The sequence below is a fragment of the Lagopus leucura genome, unplaced genomic scaffold (genome assembly GCF_019238085.1).
Source record: "Lagopus leucura isolate 7727_CA_CO unplaced genomic scaffold, USGS_WTPT01 Super-Scaffold_100066, whole genome shotgun sequence".
NCBI lineage: Eukaryota > Metazoa > Chordata > Aves > Galliformes > Phasianidae > Lagopus > Lagopus leucura.
In genome coordinates, this window is record NW_024962310.1 from 106,766 (window position 1) to 130,701 (window position 23,936).

The 23,936-nt window shown below is 47.6% G+C and overlaps 1 protein-coding gene across 2 annotated transcripts in view; it reads right to left on the reverse strand.

The window, feature by feature from the left end:
• Positions 1–8,322, reverse strand: part of SKAP1 (src kinase associated phosphoprotein 1) — a 114,230-nt gene extending 105,908 nt beyond the window's left edge. The window contains exons 1-2 of one of the 2 annotated variants that reach the window (XM_042886939.1): positions 8,145–8,322; positions 2,071–2,176 (exon numbers count right to left, since the gene is read on the reverse strand). In XM_042886939.1, coding sequence (XP_042742873.1) covers positions 2,071–2,176; positions 8,145–8,178 — 140 coding nt within the window. In that variant the 5' untranslated portion in view covers positions 8,179–8,322. The remainder of the gene's footprint in view (positions 1–2,070; positions 2,177–8,144) is intronic. The other variant, XM_042886938.1, reaches the window with a different exon arrangement.
• Positions 8,323–23,936: the final 15,614 nt, after the last annotated feature.

The following is a 23,936-nucleotide window of genomic DNA, read 5'->3' on the forward strand; positions in this document are numbered from 1 at the left end:
TTCCCCTCTGCACTTACTGGCAATCTGTTTCGATAAGCAGAGGGGCTGGGGCCCATATCTTGACCTGAACATCCAGGAAGGATTTGTGCATCACATCCCCTCCTGATGCCGAGGCTGTTTCCCCACATCTCCTGCTCATTGAGATGCTGCTTTTGGAAGCTTTATGCCAAATTGTATTTTCTTAGGCTGATAAAGAGATAAAAGCAAAGGCTAATCCCATGATTCAGAACCCAGTGTTTGCCCCAGGACTCTCTTTACAAGGGTAGATAACAGTAGAATAAGGGGGAATGGTTTTAAACACCTCCAAGGATGGAGCATCCACAGCATCTCCGGGCACCCTGTTCCAGCACCTCACCACTCTCAGTAAAAATCTTCCTCCTGACATCTAATCTAAGTCTCCCCTATCTAAGTCTCCCCTTCTTTAGTTTAAGGTCAGGTTGGAAGGGGCCCTGAGCAGCCTGATCTAATACTTGGATCTAGTGGTTGGTGGCCCTGCCTGTGACAGCGAGTTGGAACTTGAAAGCCCTTGGGGTCCCTTCCAACACAAGCCATTCTATGGTTCTGACTCCAAAGGCTGCTCCTTCTCTAACAAGTCACCAGAGCTGCACAGGATCTCCATGAAGCCTGAGGTCCCCTGGGGTGGCCGTAGCAGCATCCTCCCCCACTGCTCAAGTGCCAGAAAGTTTACCAAGGACTTCACACACTTATCAGGTTCCATGATACTGATTTTAAAACTCATTCAAGACAGACCTAGGGTTGGATCATACAAAAATATATCATTTCTAAGGTTGTATGCTCTGCAGACCATTGGGAATAAATAAAAGCCTGCCTGAATACTTCAGGTTCACAGTCCTGCTAACTTCACTCTTTCCATCCAAGGTCACTACCTGGCAATGCCTCAGAAGCCACACCAGTCCTCTGCACCCACACCAAAAGGTTCCTCCCCAGCACTACAAGGCACCCCTGGACACACCACTTCTCCTTTAGATACACCACAGCCCCATTTCCAAAGGCTTCCATCCTCTGCATCCCGTTTGTTTCAATTATTCAGGACAACCCAGGCTGATAATTACACAGTCCCGTGTTGCTGAGTAAAACTGATGCATAATTAGCCAGCAGGAAAGATCGATTAAGATACAGCAGGGCATCTTGCAAAGTTCTTCAGTGGGACTGCAGGGAATAGGAGCTGGCTGTGCCCTTCCAAAGGATAAAATTCTCTGCATCTCAGGGACTTGACAGCAGTTTTATTTAAACGGGATGCTTCCATCAGTCAGCCACCCCGAGTTTTATTGTCAGGTCTTAACTTCAAATGACACAACTCATATCTTTTAACTAGAGCACAAACACCAAGCTATACATCACATTTCCAGCCAGAAATATAGTGCAGCTGAGGCTCCAAGTTGCACTTAAGCCTCCAGCAACATGTTTTCTGTTTTATATCCCTTGATTTTCCCCTAGCACCACAGCACAGCCTTTGTCTGCTTTGCTCTCAAATCCAAATGACGCAGCTCCCATTCTCATTGCAGATTTGAACAAGGCTGAGGTCAGCAGATTTGGGAGCACAGTTCAGAGATTTAACTTAGGAAGTCATCTTCTCTCCTTTTGCAATGCGTGTTTGGGCTCAGGAGCCACACATGGCATGGATGCTTTCAGCAGCAAGCCAGCAGTGTGAGCCTTTGCTCACTGTATTGATTTATCCACATATCTCAGCATCAAGTAATGGATTTTTTCCCCCTCCATACACAAAATCCTCAATAGCACCACGGTGGAGGAAGAAGAGCATCAGATTCATATGCCAAGAGCTGTACAGATGCTGCCCAAATCACGTTTTCTGCTTTAAGAAACAACAGATTCCAAAGGCAGGCAATGATAACTCTGCAGACAACCAAATATAACCAGCTGATGTAAATAGAAGGACACAGCATACTCTCAATTATACCAACTTCTAAATGCCCATTATCTTTCAAACCATGGGCCAATTATCCTCTTTCCTGAATACAGCATGCAATATGCAAAAAAAAACCCTAAGTTATTGAAGTTCATTAGAAGACAGACATAGACAATACATACCTGGCTCTGGCTTGCTGGAAGCCATAGAGAATTGTGTTCCTCTGCTCCCTTGCTCTAGGGCTCAAGTTTTCGTTCTGCAGCCCATCCACCAGGAAGCACTCAGCATCTGAGTAAAGGGAAAGAAACAAGTTAAAGCTAATGGGCAGCTGAAGGTACCAGTCCTTGGTGGAGAGCAGCATCAGCATCTCAAGGATCAGAAAGCCCTGGTGCAGACTTGAGGAAGACAGCCTGTCAGCCCACCACGAGACACTGGGACTCACAGCTTCCAGTGGGTCTGTCCCCTGCTGACAGCCAGCAATAAAAGAGTTGGCTCTTTTGGCAAGGTCAGAAGCCTTGCTTGAACACCACTCTTCTGCCACATGCATTCTCTTCACTCATTAACCACTGCCTTACACTGTTGTGGGCAGCACCCAACACCTCCCATATACCTCTCTGCTTCCCCAAACCCTAAAAATCTGCTGCTATGAAAGCCTTAAGGGCTGCCATTCAGAGAAGCATCCAAAACACTTCTAATGCAGTGGATGCCTGACACCCAACGCTTAAAGAAAATCCCTGCTGGTGGCTTTCACTAGGATAACCTTCCTAAGGAGCAGGCATTGAACACCAGGTTGTTGTGCTCTCACCCACATACAGATATATCACACCATGTGCTCTGCTAATGCTCAGATACACTGTGCTTGCCCAACAGAACAGCTTGGCAGAAGTAAATATGGTAGTCTCTCACTTGGAAAGCACAGCTACATGTAGAAATCTAACCTAAACTGAAAGGCAAAGAGACTACAGGTAGATGAAGTGCCTTCTATTTGGATGAATATTTATACTCCTTACAGAAGCCTCTTAGAAAAACAGAACATTTGCAACCACACCTGCTCTGTAAATGAAAGCATCACCATCCCTGTATTCCGGCAGCTTTACTGCTGCTTTCCTCTAGCAAAGATTGGCTTCAAAGCTGTGGTGCTGTACACCCCCAGCCCTCTCCAACCTTTAATTCATGCCCCATACTGTGACACTAATGTCAGTTTAATATCCTGCTTGCAAGACTTGCAGCTCCTTATGCTTCAGCTGCCGGAACGGCAGCCAGCACTGCTCAGCACGCCCCAGGAACCTTTATAGCTCCTTAACAAAACAGTTCCTCTACCTGCAAGCACAGAAGATCAAAGTGCCACAGGAGAAATGAATATCTTCCCCTGCTAAAGTCGTGAGCTCTTACTTTCATCACCTGCCTATGACAAACGTAAGAAAGGCTGAGAGCTGGAGGGAAAAGAGAGAAACATCTCTCTGAAGTGAAGGACAGAAGCAAGGACGGAGCAAGCTGGGTGCTCAGGGAGTGGGGCAGATGTGCATCCCCACAAACGGGGCTCCCTTCCCACTTTGTCTTTGCAGTGATGAAGAGGAGCAGAGAAACACAGCGCTGGGCAAGGCAGCAAGGGGAAGGAGGAGCAAAGCCAGATCGTGACACTGCTTTCTGCAACCCCTCTGCTGTCATCTCTGGGATTGTTCAGCTGAAAGCATCACTTCCCATTGGAGCACTCAGCAAAAAGCACATTTTAGCCAAATTCAGACTAGTCCAGGTCACTGCCAGCTCTCTCCTAACAGTGATGCTCTCAGCACATGGGAAGCAGAGATGAACCACCTGTGCCTCGTTGCCTGCAGTCCCACACTACAGCCACCACCTGTGGCCAAGAAACAGAGCCTGAAGCACAAAGACAGCACTGAGGACATCCAAGTGCCCCAATGCATCCCCTCTGATGACAGCACTCAGCTGGCACATCTCTGCTGAAGGGCAGGAACACAAATTCACAGTGCTGCCCTAAACACACACCTACATCCAGCAGCAGTTTCAGCAGCTGCAGGAGCACAGAGGCATCAGGTCAGAACATCCTGGCTCTGCCTGGTATCCCACTGAGGCTCTGCTGGATCTTTTGCTTCATTTAAGTTTCATTTTCAGCACATCTCCACACTTTTTTTAATTCCCCCTCCAGGATACAGCACCAACTTACGACAAACCAACAGTGCTAGACTTGCACTGCTTACAAATAACATGAGAAATAACCAAGGACACGTATCTAGGCACAAAAACATGCCTTGCTCTGAGAAGCTTACTATAAGAATAGATGAAGGCTGAGGGGACAGTTTATTATGTACAAATCTGCTTTAAGACAGCGCTGTAGAGATCAGTCAGCAAGAGAAACCCTTGCAGGCTGCAACAAGAGCAAATGAGAGCTGCAAACTGGACCAACATCAGCTGTTCTTCTGCCCTTTTAAAGCACAAAGCAGCTCCACAAGTATGCCATCAGCTGCAATATGGTATTTACTTGCTGCCATGTCAGCACAGATCAGCTGCTGGATAAGTTATAGCAGAGCTGTGGTCCCTCCTGCAAAGCAGGCAGAGCCCTTTCAGAGCCAGCCACGATGTTTATAGCACCAGGAAATGAAAAAGAAAGCCTAACCATAAACTCTCCAAGTGGATCAGGAAGAGCAATATGTAAGCAGCTCCGGAGTAAATCACCCCAATGTTAGTTTTACTGCTTGTCAGTAACGTTATATTCTTGATGTTTATAGATTGCTCTCTGTGATCCACTCCGAAAGTTTACAGGGCTCTCCCTTTCATTTCCTGCAGCTACCAAAGGTAAGAGAGGGGGAAAAAAAATAAAACAGTTGAGATTTCATCAAGTGCTTCAGGAGAGTTTCTAGAGGCAATTGCAGTCATCCACTTTAATCCCACACGCAGTGCACAGCATTGTAAGAATTATGTCACAGCCACCCGAGTCCGAGGAGTAAATAACCCTTTAATGGCTGCACTAAATCTCTGCGTTAATCATCACTCAATGAGCAGAGCTGAAAGGTATGTAGAGGCCGTGCACATCTCTCCCATGCCCACAGGCAAACACTTGTTGCTCTTTTCTACTCATCTGCCATCAGAAAGCCAACTCAGAAGCTCAACACCAAAGCGATGGAAGCCAGTGCTGAGCTAGCTGCTCTGCTCCATCACTGCTTGCTGCTTCACACAGTCCCTCCTGCAGTTTCCCATCCTATCAACAGAGTGCAGACACCTCAAGCATCCGTGAGACTGCATTAATGTTTCCAGGATGCTAACAAGACAGCTGGGGGGGGTCAGAATGCTGCACCAGCACTGCCTGGAACCCAACAGCCCCACAGAACACAGCACTTGTTTGCTTATTTTTAAAGCAGCACTAAGGCTGCTCACCTTGAAGGCAGCAGCTCCTGGCTCTGCTATGCTTTGCAGATGCAGTTGCACTCCCACGGGGCAGCATCTCTTCTGTCCTCTCTGCTGCCCAAACTCTGCAAGAGAAGGGCCCTTCAGACCCCCCCCTCTGGGATGAAGAGGTTGGGCAGGGCAGAGGAAAACAGGCTGCCTTTAGCTTCTATAAAACAGAGCAGAAGCCCTGGATTTGTCAGATACACCACATTTTTAAGAACCTCTGTTTCAGCCTTCAGAAGAAACCTGTGCAAAACAAAGAGAAATACCCTGAGCTTCCCTTAGACTGAAGCAGGACTGAAACCTTGTGCAATTAATGACAACTTGAGCTGCTTCTTTGTGACGTGGAACCGAGTAATAAAACTGCTGCCACCACATCTATTCATAAACATAAGGCAATCAGCATCCAGAAGCACTGCAGCATTGCACTGTAGAGAAGATAGCCATGGTATATCAGCTTTCAACCACTGCAACCTCAGAGATGGCTTCTGTGATAACAGCAGGGCTGTTGGGGAGCCAGCCATTGGCTACTGGCCTTTTGGGCACCTTACATACAGCCCTCCACTATGGAACAAAGCTTAATATAAGGAAGCAGACATTATAGCCCATGCACCAGTAGGCACTGGCTCTTCAAGTTGTAATTTTTACTTTAAACACAAGAATTCTTATTGTAATGCAGTTTGAAAACCTGATGAGCTTAAGCTCCTTTGGTTCCTGCATAGCAAGAAACCTTCCCAGCCCCTGGAAGGCCTCGAGACTGTACAGATTGTTAAGACACAGCAAGTTTGATACAGAGGTATGTGACATGCAATTAATCTCCATTCATAGCCTGCTCTACTTGTCAGCAAACAAAGGCTGTGCTTTAGAAGGAGATCTGAAGCCTTCAATTAAAAACAGTCAGCTAACAAGAAAATAATCTAAGTTAAAGGAAGGTGGCAGGTGCAGAAATGAGTTGTTTACAGAAGCGTCAGCAGCAAACAATAAAGCGCTGCACATCAAAAACGGGAAAGGGCGAACTTCACCAAAGCCCCCACGATTAAAAAGCAGAGGGGAGAATTCACACCTACATCTGGGGGAAGACACAGTGCATTTGGGAAGGAGCTTTGATGGGCTGAGAGGCTGTGTGCCCTGACTGCTGGGACTGGAAGGAACTCAGAGTTGGGGTGACTTCAGGGAGACCTCATTGTGGCCTTCCAGTGCTCGAAGGGAGCATACAGACAGGAGGGGCAATGGCTGCTCACAAGTGAAAGGACAAGGAGGAATGGCTTTAAACTGAGACAGGGGAGGTTGAGGTTGGATATTAGGAGGAAGTTTTTCACCCAGAGGGTGGTGATGCACTGGAACAGGTTGCCCAAGGAGGCTGTGGATGCTCCATCCCTGCAGGCATTCAAGGCCAGGCTGGATGTGGCTCTGGGCTGCTGGTTGGCGACCCTGCACATAGCAGGGGTTGGAACTAGAACATCACTATGGTGCTTTTCAACCCAGGCCATTCTATGATACAATGGGCTGGTGCTGTCAGGAGATGAGCAACAGGAAACCAAAGGTCACAAAACCTCGAGGCAGAGCAGGTCAGGCTCAAACACAACAGCTCAGAGCATCGAGCAGCAGAATGCAAACAGCTCCTTCCCATCACCCTGCCTGCACCTACAGCAGCAGGATGTGCCAGCAACGTGCAGCAATGGGCCAAGGCTGCTGCTTCAGCCTGCAGTGCTGCTGCTCAGGCTTTACATACAGGGAGGTCAGCAAGAGTCAGCAGGGCAGGGGGAAGTCAGCATGCAAGCAGAGGTGACTGCAAAAGAAAAGGCAATGCTAGAGAGAAAAAACCACCAACCCTGAGTATGGGTTCCCCTGTTTGCATAAATTTGCTGCAGAAAGAAACAGTCACCAGTTTTTTTTCCACACCTGTGCAGAATTCATTCATGGTTGCAAAGCACGGTTGGCAGATGAGGAAAGCCCAGTTTCTGCAGTGCTGACCCATTGCTTCAGTGGGAAGGGGTCTGTCCAACTGCTCAGGTTTACAGAGAAATCAGGAAAACCTGCTGAACTGCCCAGAAGCTCCATCACATGCCTACAGGAAAGCAATGCTGCCACCATCACAGCTTCTTCCCTTGGATGTGAGGCCTCAGGAGGTCACCTTCACTTCAGCAAGCAGAAGCAAAGCTTGAAGCTGACACTGCTTTCTCAGTCTATCTCCAATTTTGAGCAGGGTTGAATCTCTCCTGTACCTTCACCACAACCAGCTTGCTCTGCACATCCCCAAGGATGCATACAGCACTGCACAACATCCAGAACCAGGACATAGCACTACCACAGCTACAGCAAAAGCCTGGGGGGAAGGAGCAGGGGGGAAGGGAAGGGGCGTCTCATTGCAGCACACAAGTTTACTCTACCCTGTGCGCCTGCCCCTTTGGCTCACCCCAGCAAAGCCCACACAGTGCTTTAACGGAAGGCACGTGGTGGGGACATCACAGCAGAAAACACCTCTCAACCTTACCCATGCTCTTCTCCTCTACAAACACAGCTTCTGGAACCACCAGAGAGCTGCTCCCCTCCTAACACAGGCACAGACCCACCTGCCAACTCCCGGTATTCTGACAACACTGAGCACCAGGACAAGCAGCCACATCCCCTATGCTTCTCTCATCGGAATTAGTGATATGAAAGGCACACACATAACCTGAGGACCACAAAGCCATCCATCAGCTGTAGAGGAAAAGTAACTCCCGTAGACCTCCCACTCCCCTCTCTAGATCACCACAATGAGATGCTAAAGGCCTTCCAGGCTCTTTCTCTGCAACGACTGCAGGGGATTTGCTGTTAAACAGGAGAGCAGCAAGGAGGAATTGGTGGTTACCTTCAAGGAGTCTCTGAATGTCCTCTGGGATCATGGCCCTGCCACCTCCTTTCCACCAGTCGAAACTGGTGGTGCTGCTCCGGTCCCTCAGCTGCAGGGAGGGAACAAGAAAGGAAGCAGAGGGGGTGGGGACGCCCCAAAGAAGGTGGAAGGAACCGCAGAGCTCTGCTCAAATGCCTCCTCCTCCTCCTCCTCCTCCTCCTCTTTCAGCCTCACAAGGTGCTGAGCTCCTCCATCCGTGCTCCTCACAGGTCGAGCTCTCCCTAACTAACTGCAAAAAGCCCAACCCCACCCCCCAGCAACAACACAGCTGATAGCGAGCTCCCTGCATTAGCATTTTAATCAGGCGGCAGTTAGGCGAGCATCTCCTTCATTAGCGCACAATTCAGCGCACCTGCTGGCACAGCAGAGCCAGAGCTGTGCGGCCTTTGCTTTAACCCCCCTGTGCCGAACCCCCAGCACAACAGGAGATGAGGGTTGGGTCTGTTCCAAACAGAGGCAGACCCCCTTCCCCTAATGCCGAGGAGGAGAAGCAGCGCTTGCCTGTTTTGCAATTAAACATCCCCACTTCCTACATCTTGCGTAGGAAGGGGATAGAGAGTAATAGCCGCTCATATTTCAATCTCGCCCGGAGAAACAGGAGGGTTGTGCACTTTAACTTGCTTTTGACAGTCAATAAGTGCAAACTGCACTCTGCAAAACAGAAGTGGCATTGCATTAGATTAACCTGCAGTCCCGCATCCGCTCCTCTGCTACACAAATGAATTAATGCAGGCCGGCTATGGGGATACACTGCTAATATTTTCCATCCTCGTATTCCCAAATTTTGAACCCAAGTGCAGCCTTCTTTATCTGAAGCTCACCAGCAAGAAAACCCCTCAAATGATTGCAGAGTCCTTTTAGGTTGGGACAGCACCTCTATGAATAACAGCAATGAGAATGGAGGGCTTTGGAGGAGAGGTGAAGGTGCTGTGACCAGAGGCATGTCCAGTGCCGCTCCGGACCACACAAGTTTCCTATTCTGTGTACAAAATTCACTTGATTTTCATCCTTTCCCTTTTACTTTGGGTGCTGCTATGTGAGCTTGCATGCACTGACAGCAGTTTCGCAGCACATCCTTGCTTTTGGGATGCTGCGTGCAAGAAATTGCTCTGCAGCGGGACTGGATGCAGCATGGAAAACATTGCTGCCATTCAGAGGGCCTTGCACAGGAGATTGGCTTGCTGGAATGCATCTCCATCACAGACAGGAGTCTTTGCCATTATATCTGCTAATCAGGCAGGGTTTCATGAGGCAGGATTGGGAAAAGTGAGAGTCTCCAGTGGGAGCAAAATGTGAATTTCTCTTAGCTGCCCACGGCTCCTGGCAGCCGTGAGCTGCTGTGATCATATGCAAGGAATGGTAGTGCATGCAGGTGGGTGTACAGTAGATGGATCTGTATGCATGTTCTCACCTGGAGGTGTTTAGGGATAAATATTTAAATGTTTCTCCATAGAAATCCTCCTCAGTTCATTACAGACTGCAAATAAACAGCAGCTGCTTGCTGCGAGTGACTAACTTTAAAAACGAGTTTATAAAGGGATGAGCTGGGTCCCGTAGATGGAAGAAACTGCCTTCAGATATGCCAGAAAGATCAGTGAAACCTGATCGATGCAAATCTCAGAAGGAAAAACATTCATGCAACTGCAAAGAAAAGGATCATCTCACGGGTTTTCTGCATATCTGTAGCTCTGAAAGCGTGGTGCAAAGAGTGAATTAGACAGCCAGTGAGCCTTGCCCAAGAGATAAACCACTTTATCATATTTAGGGGATGGGGGAAGTTTTTCCTCATGTCAAACGAGCAGCGGGTTGCTTTGCAGGTGTTGTGGTGGGGCTTCGCCTTCCTTTGCTGCCTGGGTTGTGATCACTGCATGCAAGCGTGTGGGGATTTCACCCACCACATTTCCTGTTGCAGCGTTTACCTCAGCAGCAAAGCTTTAGCTCTGTTCTGCTGAAACACATTGCTCTGGTGATTTTTGGTCTTTCGCTGCAGATCTTGAGGTTATCATAGAGCTCTGAGTGTAGTGTGGAGGCGTCCTGGGTGGTCTTGGATTGCACATCCATCCCACAGCCTGGAGACAGAGCTCAGCACCTCGGATGTCCCCCTCAGGCCCTATCTGAAGATTTTGTTAAGACAATACTGACCATGCAGCAGATGCTGCTAAAATTGAATCCATTTTACCACGAAGTCTCAGCTGCCACGCAGATGTACGTGCTGTTACTCACAGCCTTCACACCATGCACAAGCACAGCCAACGCTGCTGTTCAACCTCACCCCTCTGCAGACAGAGCCAGGCAGTGAGTCCCCAATAAATGACCTTTTTCTTTCCCTTGCCACTTTTCTTTGTGGATAGGCTACAAATTTTGTTCGGTGGTCAGCTGGGAAGGAGGTGAGGGGGTCTGGCAGTGGCTGGCAGCTACCCCTGCATCACTGCTCTGTAGCATCACGCTTTGCGGGCTGTGGGTGTCAAGCTGCCTCACTGCATGATGAAAGCCCCACCTGCATCATTTTCAGCCTGAAGTTCAGCAGACAGGGCTCTCTCCTAGTGGTATTCTGTTAAATGGACAAATTCCTTTGAAGGCTTGTCTTGCTTTGAAATCCAGTTTCTCAGGAAGCCAGATGTTTTTGCGTGTAGCTATGGAAACAGAGCAGGGAGGAGCTGAGCAATGCAGGTAAAATGGGAGAGTGGGAAATATGGAAGGATCTGGAGGGGTTGGCAGGAGCTGTGTCCCTGCAATGGGCTGCTGGGCGCAGTGCAGTGCCTGTCAGTGCAGGTGAGCAGCCAGCTGGTGTGTCACAGGACCTGGAGAGGAGCTGGATGCACACAGCCAGGAGATGCGGGCTCCTCGGTTCCCATCTGCCCCTTTTCTGCTCTTCCAGCACATCACCATTCTCTCAGCCTTCCCCTCTGCCATTCGGAAAGGTTAACGACAGAAGGGTAACAAGGTTAAACCGCAAAGCCTCGCCTGATAACAGCCCTTTCAAGCAGCTGCGCTGAAATTAATCTGAAACTTTTAGTAATTAGATAAGATAAGGATGTGTGCATGCTCACGCAGGCACACGCTGACCCTGGGACGCCCATTCTACAGAGGGGGGTGGAGGATCACAGGCTTCATTAAACGGGATCAGGTCATTTATTCACCTCTTCTGGCACTGCAGCACTGGAGATACATTTCCAGCCTCTTTATTCATCCTGCTGGCTCTCCGTGGGTAGTACACTCACTTGCCCTTTTGTCCTCCCTTTCCGGTGCTGTGGCTGCTGCCAATTCAGAGCAGACTCTCATTCTTGCTCTTTCAGAACAGATGCCAGTCCATCTATTTCTGTATCACAGCTCCTGCCATTCCAGGTCAAATTGTTGGACCACTGGGTGTCATTTGCTGCCTCTGACAGTGACCAACAGCTCAGTAAAAAAAAGGCATCTTTCCAATCTGGTCATTCACCTGACTGCTTGAATAATTTCTCCTGGTTTACTAATCAGCTGTGCCATGCTAATGCTCTGCTGTAATCCCAGAGTTTACATGCTTACGTCGGTTTCATTGCCCAACAGCTCGTATATCTTCCTTCTCGTGTGACTAAGTCATTCAGTTAAAGGTTGGTTACAACCCTCATAAATCATCTCTCCTTTCTGAAGGCTAAGTGGTCTTCCCATGTCCACGCTATTTGGCTCTGCACCTCTGCTTCACGAGGGCTTGCAGGTGACCGTTCATCAGTTTCTGAAGCCAATGAGAAACAAAAATATGTCAGCAGCTGCAGCTCTCTCTGACTTATGGCAAACCGATCTGGTTCCAGTGCACATCTAAATTACTGGACCTTGCTGCTGGCATAGACTGCCAGATTCTGGATTCACTTACCTCCCAGCCGTGCTGTATTTTCTGTGTTGTGAAGGCTTCTTGGAAGCAAGCAGATGTGTTGAGATGTATACATTAGAATGTATAGAGCGTAATCGTTTCTGGTAACAGCAGTGCATTCCAATAGGACCCCACTGGCATGTTCCTCCTGTGCCTCTGCGGTGGAGGTGACACATGGCAAGGATGTGCAAGGACTCCTTTCCTGGGTGTGCCCAGGATGGTTGGGGTGGAGGTGGTCTGAGGGCATCTCCCAACATCTGTGTTCTGATGCTACAGCCAGGCGTGGGGAACGGGTTACACTGCTTAAATCCCAAGGAGCCTTTTGTGGCCTCCTGGAAAAGCTCATCAGCATCGGGAAAAGGACAGTCTGTAAAGGGGAGGATGGGAAAGATAGGAAGGGAGAAAAGAGCACTGAGCTGAGCTCTCTTGGAGGCTGCTGCTCCTCGGGCTGACGGATGGGTTTCAGTTTAATGCAAAGGTGATATTGATCCCTTGCTGTTTGGTTACAATGTGTGATGGAGCTGCCCTCTGCCCTGTAGATGTGTTGCAGCACCTTTTCTCTTTCTCCCAACCCTCATCAAACTACTTTAATGACTCTTTTATTGACAACACCAAGTCTTAATGAGGAGGACTGCCACACACTTCATTAAGGCTGCAGAGGGGACACTTCCTACAAGCAGCCAGCACCAAGGACTGCCAGCAGGGCTGAGGGAGAGGGATGGAGTTAAGGGAGGGTATACAATTCTCCAGAGGAGGGAGAACTCCCTGTCTGCTCCAGAGAGAAAACAAAGATTTAGGGCAAAAGCCCACATTACCTGAGAAGCAGTGGGTTGAGAAGGAGAGATCTGTCCTGGGGAAAGGTCCAGGTGGACATAGGGGTTGTAATGTTAGAGCTCTGCGAGCATTTCCATTTGGGGTGAAGATGAGATATGACAAAATGTTGGGTGGCTTGTGGCTAAAATGAACCTGGATGCTATTTCTCAGTTTAATGGTAACACTACCATGCAAGGTGGTGGTGGCAGTGTGTGTCAGGCATGCTGAGCAGCAATACAGACAGCAACACAGCACTGGCTTGTAGTCTGCCAACCAGTGGTACATAGCTGGGTCACCAGCACTGAGATCCGGGCTGTCAGCTCAGAAAAACCAGCTCAGAAATATCTGTGTAAGCATCAGCCACACCATTGCACTTCAGGGTCTTGAGATGAACTGTGAGACTTCAGATTAAAACTGGTCCATCTGTTCTGTGATGTTTTCTTCATTCTGGGAAGAAGAAGAAGAAAAAAGAATCTTTTGCCTTAAAGCAGCACAAAAGGCAGACTTGGATTTGAGGCTCTGGATTGAAAATACGCTCAGATATGATGTTCTAATGTAGTCGTGCTTCTGCATTAGCATCCATAAATCTCCATCCATCACACAGTTCTATTTCAATTATTGAGCCAATTTCCAGACACTTTTATGATGTATTGTTTGATTTTATTAACTGGAGTGAAGGTTTAAACTCACTGAATTCCCATAGTAATCTTGCCCTGTAACCCTACCCACCTTATCAAATCTTGCTTAATGAAATGCAGGCATCTGTCTTAATGGCTTTCAAACTACGCTATGTAGACTGACCCAGATGTTAGTTCATAAGTAGGAATATTTAGAGGTGTTAAACAATGTAGCTGGAGACAGAGGTAGGTCCCCGAAGTGATCTTTTCTCTTATGAAGAAATCAGTGGTATGGGAGAAGTTCCTATAAATCTTTGTGAAGAAAAATGAGAGCCAGGCGCCTGGGGAATGGAAGCTCATACTGCAAAAAGCACAGCAATAGGTTTGGTCCAAAAATAATCTCTCGAAGAAAATGATGATTTGGGTGGAAATTTAAAAATCAAACTCGTTTGACTTACGACAAAAAGATTCGCCTCAACTCTTTTGCCTGGGGACCGCAGTCGTTCTGCTTGGCTGGAAGCTGTGATTTGTGTCTTCCAGGGCCTATGGATCCTGGGAGGATGTCCTTAGGAGCCATGGCATGTCCTGGGAGACAGAGCTTGGAGGGGGGCAGAGGGGTCCAAGGCCCATTTAAATGATGACACGGAGTGCTGCTGTTGTGTCAGTTGTAATATGTCGTGATAATAATAGGTTGTAATTAGAATAGTATTTGCAAGTTGAAATGCATTCCACTCCGGGGAATTGAGAGTGTTTCATTAATGATGAATTCAAAAACAAAAAAACCCCACATTTGTCTTGAAACAAACAAACAAACAAGCAAACAACATTCCTTCTCGCATTAGAAACAAATAGCAGCTAAAAAAGCCAAGGCAGCCTTGGAAGCTGCAATGTGCCGGCGCAGCACCAGGGGCTGCCTGCCAGCATTCACTGCCTTGCTGTTCCCTCCAAGCCCTGGTGGTGAACAAGCCATGATTTTGTCCCCTCAGGGGCTTTCTACTGCCACACCACATCATCTCAGCCCTTCAGCTTCTCCTTCCCTGCAGCTGCTCTTGTTCCATTCTCATGAGAAAGAAAGAAAGAAAAACTGACAAGGCTGCACGCCAGTCTGATATTTAGTGTGACAGTTAAACTTAATGATATGGGAGGCATGTTAGGCTGTATTACAAGCCCATTATCTGCGAGCTTGGATACTGGATGCATTGCATTATTAATTAAATGCAAAAATGACTGCCGTTAGTTGGCGATCTTCTCTGCTATAAGATCTGGAAGTCATCCCTAAATTTGGGAGCTTGTTTCACTCCTGTCATTCTGTAAAACACTTACTCTTCCGTTTCATGCTTGTCAAGCAATCAATGAATGTTTGTAAACTGCTTTGAGCTCTTCCAATGAAAGGCGCCGCCGTTTGTAAATGCAAAGTGTTACAATAGTTCATTCAGTACGAAATTAAAGAATAAAACTTGAGGATGCACAAGAGTTCAGCTGGAGAAAACATACCCCGAGCCTTCAGCTGTGCAGCTGTTATTACATTGCCCCCTTCTGCCAGATGCTTTAAACGCTTTCATGGAAGCGTCAAACGCTGCAGAGCTGCTCTCCAGGCGAAGCCCCAGAGATGTTCTTGCATTGACTGCACTGACGCTTCTCACAGTCTTTATGTGAAGGTTTCGGGATGTTCAGAGTGCAAAAATGCCATCTCTGTGTCATGAAGCTGAGGCTGAAGGAGAGCGACCCTCGAGCTGGTGACAGAACAAGGGGGAGAGCCCATGTTCCCTTCCATCAGCTCAGCTCCATTCAACTTCAAGTTTAAACGGATGTCCACTCCTGGAGATTTCTCCTGCAATGTGCATCCATCCTCCAGGGGCACCGCTCTGCAGAACACTGAGCCCTGTGGCCTTGTTCCAAGCAAGCACTTCAGTATGCAGTTAACTCCAAGCTTATGAATTGTCTAATTGAAAACAGAGGAAACGGTGCTTTAAAAAGAAAAGAGCTGTTTCCCTAATTAGCACTTCCCACCTCAAGAAGAGGCTGGCAGCCTTGGCCCCCTGTGCTCTGTCTGCAGGCAGTGGATCATTTCACTTCTCCCATCTGCAAGGTGCAGCCTGGCAGCTGCTGCCCATGCTTGGCTGTGCATGGCAGCAGTGAGCACAGCCCCCCTGCACACACTGTGGGCACAGCACAGGCACTGTGTGGGTGATGTCAAAGTGGCCTTCTCAGACAAGGAAATCTGGCCCCACTTTGGAGTTGGATCATCAGCCAGCTCAGTGCCTGCCGCCATCTCAATTCTGGGTGCTCTGCTATGTTAGTAGGTAAGGAAGGCACTTCTGACATTGTCACCCACAGGTCTGCCCGCTCTCTGTTCTGACAAACAGCTGGGCTGGGCTGGTTTTGCAGTTGTGAAGGAGCACCTGGCTGTCCTGAGGTCTGTCCTGCCTCCCTCTCCCTGCTGAATGCGGTGGGTGATACAAAGCAGCAGATCTCAGTGAAGTTAACCAAGTTCCCCATACCCCAGAGTATGAAAAACAGGCAGAAGTGTCAGCCTCCATGCAGCAGGAAAGCCCAAATAAATATTACCGTTCACTGTCTGGATCCACCCTACTCCAGTGATTTGGTGAAAGTCCTCATAGGAGCTTGGAGTCAAACCCAGGTCTCCTAAATACAGCTTCAGTGCATCACTCCTAGAGCAGCATTTTCTCTTTCACACCTATATGACCTCCAAACGGGGGCACAGTTACTGCCTGCACTGCGTCTATGCCGCCTCCATTTCAAACAGAAAAGGGATTAAGTTGGCAACCCGTGCGAAGTTCAGCCTTTCCTTTGAGTCAGTGATCAGTACAGACAGTGCTGTGTGCCTTTGGAGTGATAATTGCAGTAATTTAGCCAGGTAAGTGTCTGATTAGACCTCAAAGTCTTAAAACCCTCCTCTTCTCTACTTTTCTCTTATCTCCTCTAATGTAATTATCTGCTGCTTTGTATGGCACTTCTCTAAACTTCTGCAATCCCTTACGTGTAACCCCACTCTATTTCTCCCCGAGGGAAATGGACATTATTCAAGGTGAAAGAGAGGGCAGTGGAGAAGTACTCTTTATCCAGCAGGGATGTCTGTGCTGTGCCATTCTCCCTCTCCCTGCATTTGCATGGCTTTGGGGGATGCACACATTAAAGGGTATGGAGATGTAATCCACCAGGATTACAAGGGTTTACAATTTCAAATCAAAGCATTACAAAGGTCAGATATCCAACCCAGAGCAAGCTGATCTGGGATTCCAGCTGATGCCTTTTCTTTCTCACCTCCTCCTAAACCAACTGATCTCTTAGTCATGGCTCTGTGTCCTGTGTCCATGTGCACTCACAGCAATCACTCTTGTGGCACCTAAACAATGGATCTCTTACACTGAGCTGGGCTCCAGGGGCTCCTGAGCTGGTATGCAAACTCTTACTCTTTGTACCATTGTTGAATCCTTTCATGGTGCAGATTTCTGCTGGGATAGGAAAGCAGGGCTAAGAGATGCTCCAGATAACTTGCAGTCACTGCAGGAGCAAAAGATAAAACAGGGGAGCAATGAGGTAGGATCTTCAGGGGAGCAGGGATGAGATCCTAGTGGAAAATCCAGCTTTATTCACACAGATTCCCATCCTGGAAGCATTCCTGGCTTCTCACACCACTAAATGCCCAATATCTATCATTGTTTCCTGCTTCTAACTCCTGGGTCTGCGCCACAGTTCACATTTTGCCACACACTTCTATTTAGCTAAATACATGACAGTCACTTGTGCTCATACAGTCCTAGCTATGATGGTGCTTTTCTTTGCACCTTATACATGCCAAAATGTACGTCTGTAAGTCTTCACCTCTCGCTCTCTGCTTTCTATGCAGGGTGCCTGGGTAACTTATAATTGGTTCTCAAGGAGGGTGATCCCTCTTTAACTGAGATCACACAGAGAATGCTGGAGAACCTGCAGCAGAAGCAAGCTCCCAACAAATGCTCCAGCCTCAAACTTCCCGTTCTGTGGGGCAGCACTCTGATTCCCAGCCACCTGCCTTTATCCCCACAAGTGTTTTCCTCCTGCAGTTTATCTCCTTTCACCCGGCTCCCCTGTATCTTCCACCGAACGATCAGAGAATCACATCTTCTAGCGGGGCAGAGAGAGAGCAGTGCCTGGGTCCCGTGTCACTTTTATTTACCTTCATTGCGCTGCCTTCCATTGCTTAACAGAATAGTTTTATACCAGGGAAAATTGGAAGCTAAGTAGTTGCCTGTCAGGTAGTGTCTGTCTCCTGTGTGAGAAGCTGACATCGTAGTCAGCTGCACTGTCAGCCATCTCTGTGCTGAGCAGCTTTCCTGGCCCCAGACTCTGCCTGCTTGTGCTCCTTCTCTATTCTGATATTTGCAACGGTTCCCTCTGGGGACTCCTCTGGCACAGAATCACAGTGCAGTTTCCACTTACATCCATGTGCACAGCACACATGGCAAGTTAGCTGACAAGAAGATGAAACTGGTGAGATGCAGAGCCCAGAGCTGGACGAGCTCTGGTTTCAGGCACTCAGGGACCAAGGAGCCCATCCATCTCCAGTGCTAGGCCCCTGATTTCAGGAAGTGTCAGGGAATTACACCAAGGGCACGTTTCACTCCAGATATAGAGAAGGGTGTAGAAGACAATTAGAAGACTGTTTATCACAAAAGTAAAGAAGGAGAGATGTGGAGTGGATACAAATCCTGATTTAGAGGGGGGGGAATGGAAGGAAAAGGTTATTTTGGTGGATCAAAAGTGTTCTGTTTCATAATGAATCTACTACACAAATTCCCTTCCCTAGGCAGCAGAATTGCTTGAAAAAGATCTATGACTTCTCTTTCTATTCCCCCCTTTCTCTGTTTCCTTTTCTCTCCTTCTCTTCTTTCTCTGCCACCTTCTTGCTGTCTCTTGGCATTGCCAGTCAAGATTACAAGATGTCAAAGGGAATGAAATGAATTTTGCCACTCGGCTGCTCGTAAACTTGGTGCCCTGGCTTTCACTGTTCCAGCTCCATAGCCTCTACCTTTAAATATCAGCCACCCACAGAAACAACCTGACTGCATGCTGGCAGCAGGAGAGGTTTCCATGGTGACAGGATGCAGGTCGCAACCTCTGTAAATGTAATCAGAGCACTGGGACTGGTGTGTGGAGACAGGTTTAATTTCTCCGTTAGTGGGAGCTCTGTGGTCCAACATGTACATAAGCTCCTCACGTTGACAGACAACCTGTTATCTCCAGGATGGCTCTGTGTATTGCCAGTCCTCTCATGCACCTGCCACCTCACCCTAATTCTGAAGCACCGGCGGAGCAATTCCACCCAGGACCAGCACAGCCCAACCTTTGCTGTTGTGGGCTTTGCAAAAGCCTGTTTGCTTCATTTTATCTGCCTGCTGCCTTTTCTGGTTTCTGCTCCCTATCCCACGCTGGCTGCCTGCATGTAAGGAAGGCTGGAGACATAGCTTAGTCCTCTCCACTTAGCCCTCTCCACTCCACATCTATCAGGGCTCTCATTCCTCCCTGTCTCGATACACAGGTATTGCATTGTAATGTGCCTGTCTGCACAGTGCCCACATGCCAAGTACAATACAGCAGAACAGCATAGCTTGGTGCTGTCTGAGAGCCAAACAACTCAGCAGGGAAGGAGCATTTCTTATGGAAAGTGCTGGGGAGGCTTGAGGGAATGCACCCAAGGGCTTTGACTGTGTATGCCGGAGTGCTGGGTGTTCATAAGGTCTGAGCTGAGGTTACATTGCATGGGGCACAGATCTTCTGGGTATTTATAGCATACAGAAGCTGAATATTTACTGACCATGTCATAGGTTGAGTCTTTCCAATAGTTCTCAACTTCATATTTTGTTTTATCCTTTTGTTTTCTGCCTATTTATCTGTCTTTCATTCTATCTGCTTGTAAAGTTCCTTTATGCATAGGGTATGAGTCGTTCCCATCTTGAAGGACAAAAGCAGTTGCATGTGCAGAACTTTTTTAGTGATGCACAGTGTTTAATAAGGTGTAATGACCGGCTTCTCTTATTAAGACAAGGACACTTGGAACCCAGCTTGCAAAAATACCAGAGATCTCTGTTTTCTGTGTCAAAAGTTTGCACAGATGACTTTGGAAGTCACATATGCCTCCTCTCTCGTGTATATGTGTGCATTTGCAGTGAGGAGATGCTAAAAGCTCCCCTCTCTAATAGGAACCACATGCATTCAGGATCAGTGACTGCGTGCTGTCAGATCCACAGGGCTGGTAGCAAGTTTGACAGACGTACAGGAAAACAGAACTAAGGACTTGTTCATTTCAAGTTCATCCTGAATTGCCATTCCACTTTAGTTTTATGGCCCTTAATTTCAGATAAGCCTTCACACGTCGTCAAACTTGTATCTGACTGGGCAGCTAATGTGGCATGCACGGATCCCTTGAAAAAATGTCTTTGGATCTGTGACTGAGAGAATGCTTTGAAAGATAACACTCAAGATTTTCAGCACGTTGAATAAGTGTCCTAACCACTGGTTTGTGCTTCCCTTACACGGCAGCAGGTCCTTTCACAGTGCCATCACTGTGATGGGGGGAATTTACTGAGTACATTCCTGCAAGTGCTCTTTGAGAGGAACTAATCGATTGCTAAAGACAAAGCTCAGCAGCAGAAATCTCTCCGCCTGTCATCTCTATTATCTTTTTTTTTTCCTTCGTCTGCCTCCACGCTGTGTATGGACAGAGAATGGAAACTCTGCCAAGATCCTGCATGTCGCAGAGATCCCTGTCACCTGAAAAATTATCCTGTCTAGCTATGTGCAGCAGTGTTTCAAAGCAGCAGGCCCTGTGTCATGTGGATTGCTCTGTGCACACTTAGGTGTAAGAGATGGTAAGAGGCAGACATGCGTGCTTGGGGTGAATATGAACCCAAAAGACCAAGACAAAACCAATGGGAGGAATAGGGCTTTCCTTAGCCATCGGTATCTAGCTCGCAAAATCCTTTTGATAGCAAGGAGGGAGAAATAGAAGCAGATAGGGTTGGGCTAGGGGAGATTTTTTCCACCTTTGATCCTCAGATTGTCCTGTTCAGCTGAGTGGAATACAAAGCAAGGGTGTCTCAGAGCTCACACTTCACCTCAGCAGTGCAATCGACGGGAGAAGCAGTGAGCGAGACCGACAGACTGTCACTGGCAAAATGAACTGTCACCTCCCATTTTTCAGAGGCGCGGTGGGATGAATTGCAGCTTTGAACCATGTGGCCCGTTGCTGATTGAGTTCCGCTGTCTTAGAACCCCACTGAACAAGGCAAGTTCATTTCAGGCTGACGTACCGCCGCTTATCAATTTTGGAGCAAGTAAAATTAACCGCTTCAGAGCTGATTTCCCCTTTTCTTCACCTCCTACAGCTGCCTTCCTACTTTTGTATCTGGAAAGGTCAGGGAATAAATCTCACCAAGCGTCGCATGAGATCCCTGTGACCCAGAGAAGGCTTAACAGAGGTGCTGTTCTTAAACTGCACTGGCTCTAAATGGCAGCTGTTCCAGTCTCTAATCTCTGGAAGGCATTTGTCCGCGCCATAAAAATAAACAAAGCAGAACTTGCTGCACCATTCAGCTCGATGCACAGGAGTCAGGGGGAACCCAAGTCCTGCAGTGACAGCTGTGTTGGAAATCAGCATCGAGATGGATTGGAATGGCTGCGTGGGAATGCTGGTAATGGAGAGACAGTGGATGTTCAGGGTCAGAAAACACCGAGCTCCCGCAGAGCTGCATGAAACCAAGGGTGCTAAAACACCAAAGACACTGTGGGGCAAATTGCCTTCCTAGAGCTGTGCAGTGTGTGCGTGTCCCACCTGTGCGATCCAAACAGCCTTCTCAGCCTCTTGCCAGCCTGTGGTGTTCATTCCAGTCCTTCCAATAGCAGTTAGCTGTCTCTGGCATTGCATTTTTTTTTGTCTCTATGTCCTGTCAAGAATCAGTTTTAGTTGCCTGGCTTTTTTTTTTTCCCCAGTTTCTCAAGAATTTACATAAATTCCCCTTTTGCTTTCACATCATCCCTATTTTCCTACATCACTTCTCTCCTTGCTTTTTCCTCTCCCCCTCTATAATCACACATCTACCTCGCAGCTAACATTTATGCCCTGTGAGCCAATAGTGCCTCTGTCTTCAACCTCCCACCTGAATTCCACTTTTTTTTCTCTTTGACCTCCAATGTTGGTCCTCATCAATTGCATGTCTATGTATTTTTGCTGATTTCTGATTGCCTCGTGTCGTATATTATCTCAACATAAAGCCCTGAGGTTCAGAATTATAAACATAGAAATGAAACTTGGGTTAGGATGGAGGAGACCCTGAGGGATCAGCCCTTCCAAGGCAAGATTTGCCAGGATAAAAATTACACTTCCTTCTTCATGCATTCACAAAAGGTGGGCAGGCATAGCATTCAGCAGTGTAGGTTTTATGCTGGTGTAGATCAGGATCACTTCACATGAAAAAGCCCAGCTGGTGGTCAGGTACAACACACTTCTGATTAAATTAACTTCTGTTTTAATTCTATTGGCGCCTGGAGAAAAATTTATTTTGCCAAGCGTCGTCCACGGCCATGTTCCTGTGTACAGTAGCAAGTCTGACACAGTATTTCATCAGAGACTTCCTAAGCTGTTCTCAGCTTGGTACCAGCCTTGAAAACATTCAGTATTTCTCCTCTGAGTATTTTGTAAGTGTGCAGAGCTGCGCCGAGAGATGGATGGGCCACTGACAAAAGGGGCAGGAGAATTAGTTCCAATGGAAATAATTTAAGAAAAGCTTTATTCAAGATGTCCGTGAGTAGCAAGCTCTGGGCCTGTGTCTCACCTTCCTACAGACTGAACAATTGGATGAAATATTAGCACTGTCCACATGTTAACACTACAGGATATCATTCATCTTCCCCACCGGTGGGAAGCATTAGCTAGCGCGGGCCTTTATGAAGCTTATTTCTATATCCCCATATGCCAATCACAGCTAAGAAACTGTCTGAGTTTGCACTTTAGGAAAAGGGACTGTGAACGTGTGGAAGTAACCCTGAGGCTAATGGCTGCCTCCCAGGCTTTCTTTAACATACATAGCTGTGCATTACCTCAACTGTCAGGAGAAACTGCAGCACGATATTCCCTGAATCTGCAGCGGATGAGCAGCTGAACAAACTTGCTGTGGTGAGTCTGAGCTTTGCAGACTTATAACAAAGGCCACTGCAGCTGAGAATGTGCTGAACGAATGGGCTGGGGAGCTGGTTTGTTCATTAGGAAAGTCACCACGACCATCTCTCAGGGGAACGTTGGCTGCAGGAGCTGATCCACTGTTGTCCATATGGGTGAACACGGAGAGAACTGCTGATGGGAACTACCTGATAGCAGTATCTTGTGATGCAACTCTCGTGATAATAGAAAGGAATGCTTCTGTCAGAAGTTCCTCCTTCTAGCAGGAGACAGAACTGTATTTATAGCAGAAAAGGAAGAGAATCTTTCCTCTATTCTCAAAATCTAAGACCTGGGAAAATCCCATTGCACAGTACTGTGATTTCAGCAAGAGGTTTTCCCTTGTTGCAGGACCTTACCAGTAAACCAATCCTTTGCAGTGGGCTAAAGTGGAATGGTTGATAGGAAAGTTGTTCCAGTGCTCACCGAACACCAGGCAACCCAGCACTGCAGGCCCTATCAGTTCCCTGTGAGCTATGGGAACATTAGCCAGCAATTCCTGGGCCACACTAAGTCAGCTTCCTCAGAAGCAGCACTTAAAGTATTGAAAAGCTGAGTGTAGGTTAAGAGCTATGGGCTGCCTGTCCTTGCCCTCATGCAACCTTCCTTAGAGATAAGAGCTGGCTCCTCTGAGTTTCCAATGCTTTATCCAGTTCCTGAAAGGAATGCTGTCTGAGCACATGCAAACACACACACACAGAGCAAAATATAATTGATAGTTTCATAAAGGCAGAAGCACATGGGAGATTTCCGTTCGAAGGAGAGTCTTTTGGATTGCAGCAATCAGTAAACTGAGTCAGAACACAAAACAGCCTTTGGAGCAGCAGCTCTGCAATGCTGCAGCTGGCTGGATGTTTTAAATATGCAGGCTCCCTCCATCAATCTGTCCTCAAGTAACCAAGTCCTCGGGTTTCAGATGAAACTGCCTGCTCATGAGGGACAGTTTGACTAATTCTGCAATGGATAAAAGGTTTTTACATGGTTTAAGTATTTATCCTTAATGCTGCCAGAGAGTGCTTTTTTAAAGGCCAGCCCTGGGAGGCAAGCTTCTTTAATATGAATCTTCCCTATCCAAGGAGAGCCTGCAGGATCAATGCTTGTAATACTCTTTCACAGAAATTAATGCCACTCTGTAAGGGCTTGTCTGTGTATGAGTTATCCCAGTGAGGCACTCTGCTTCGAATCTGCTCCTTACATCATTGCAGAGTAAGTTTCACATATAGACAAGAGCTGTCTTTACAAGAGCATCATATAAT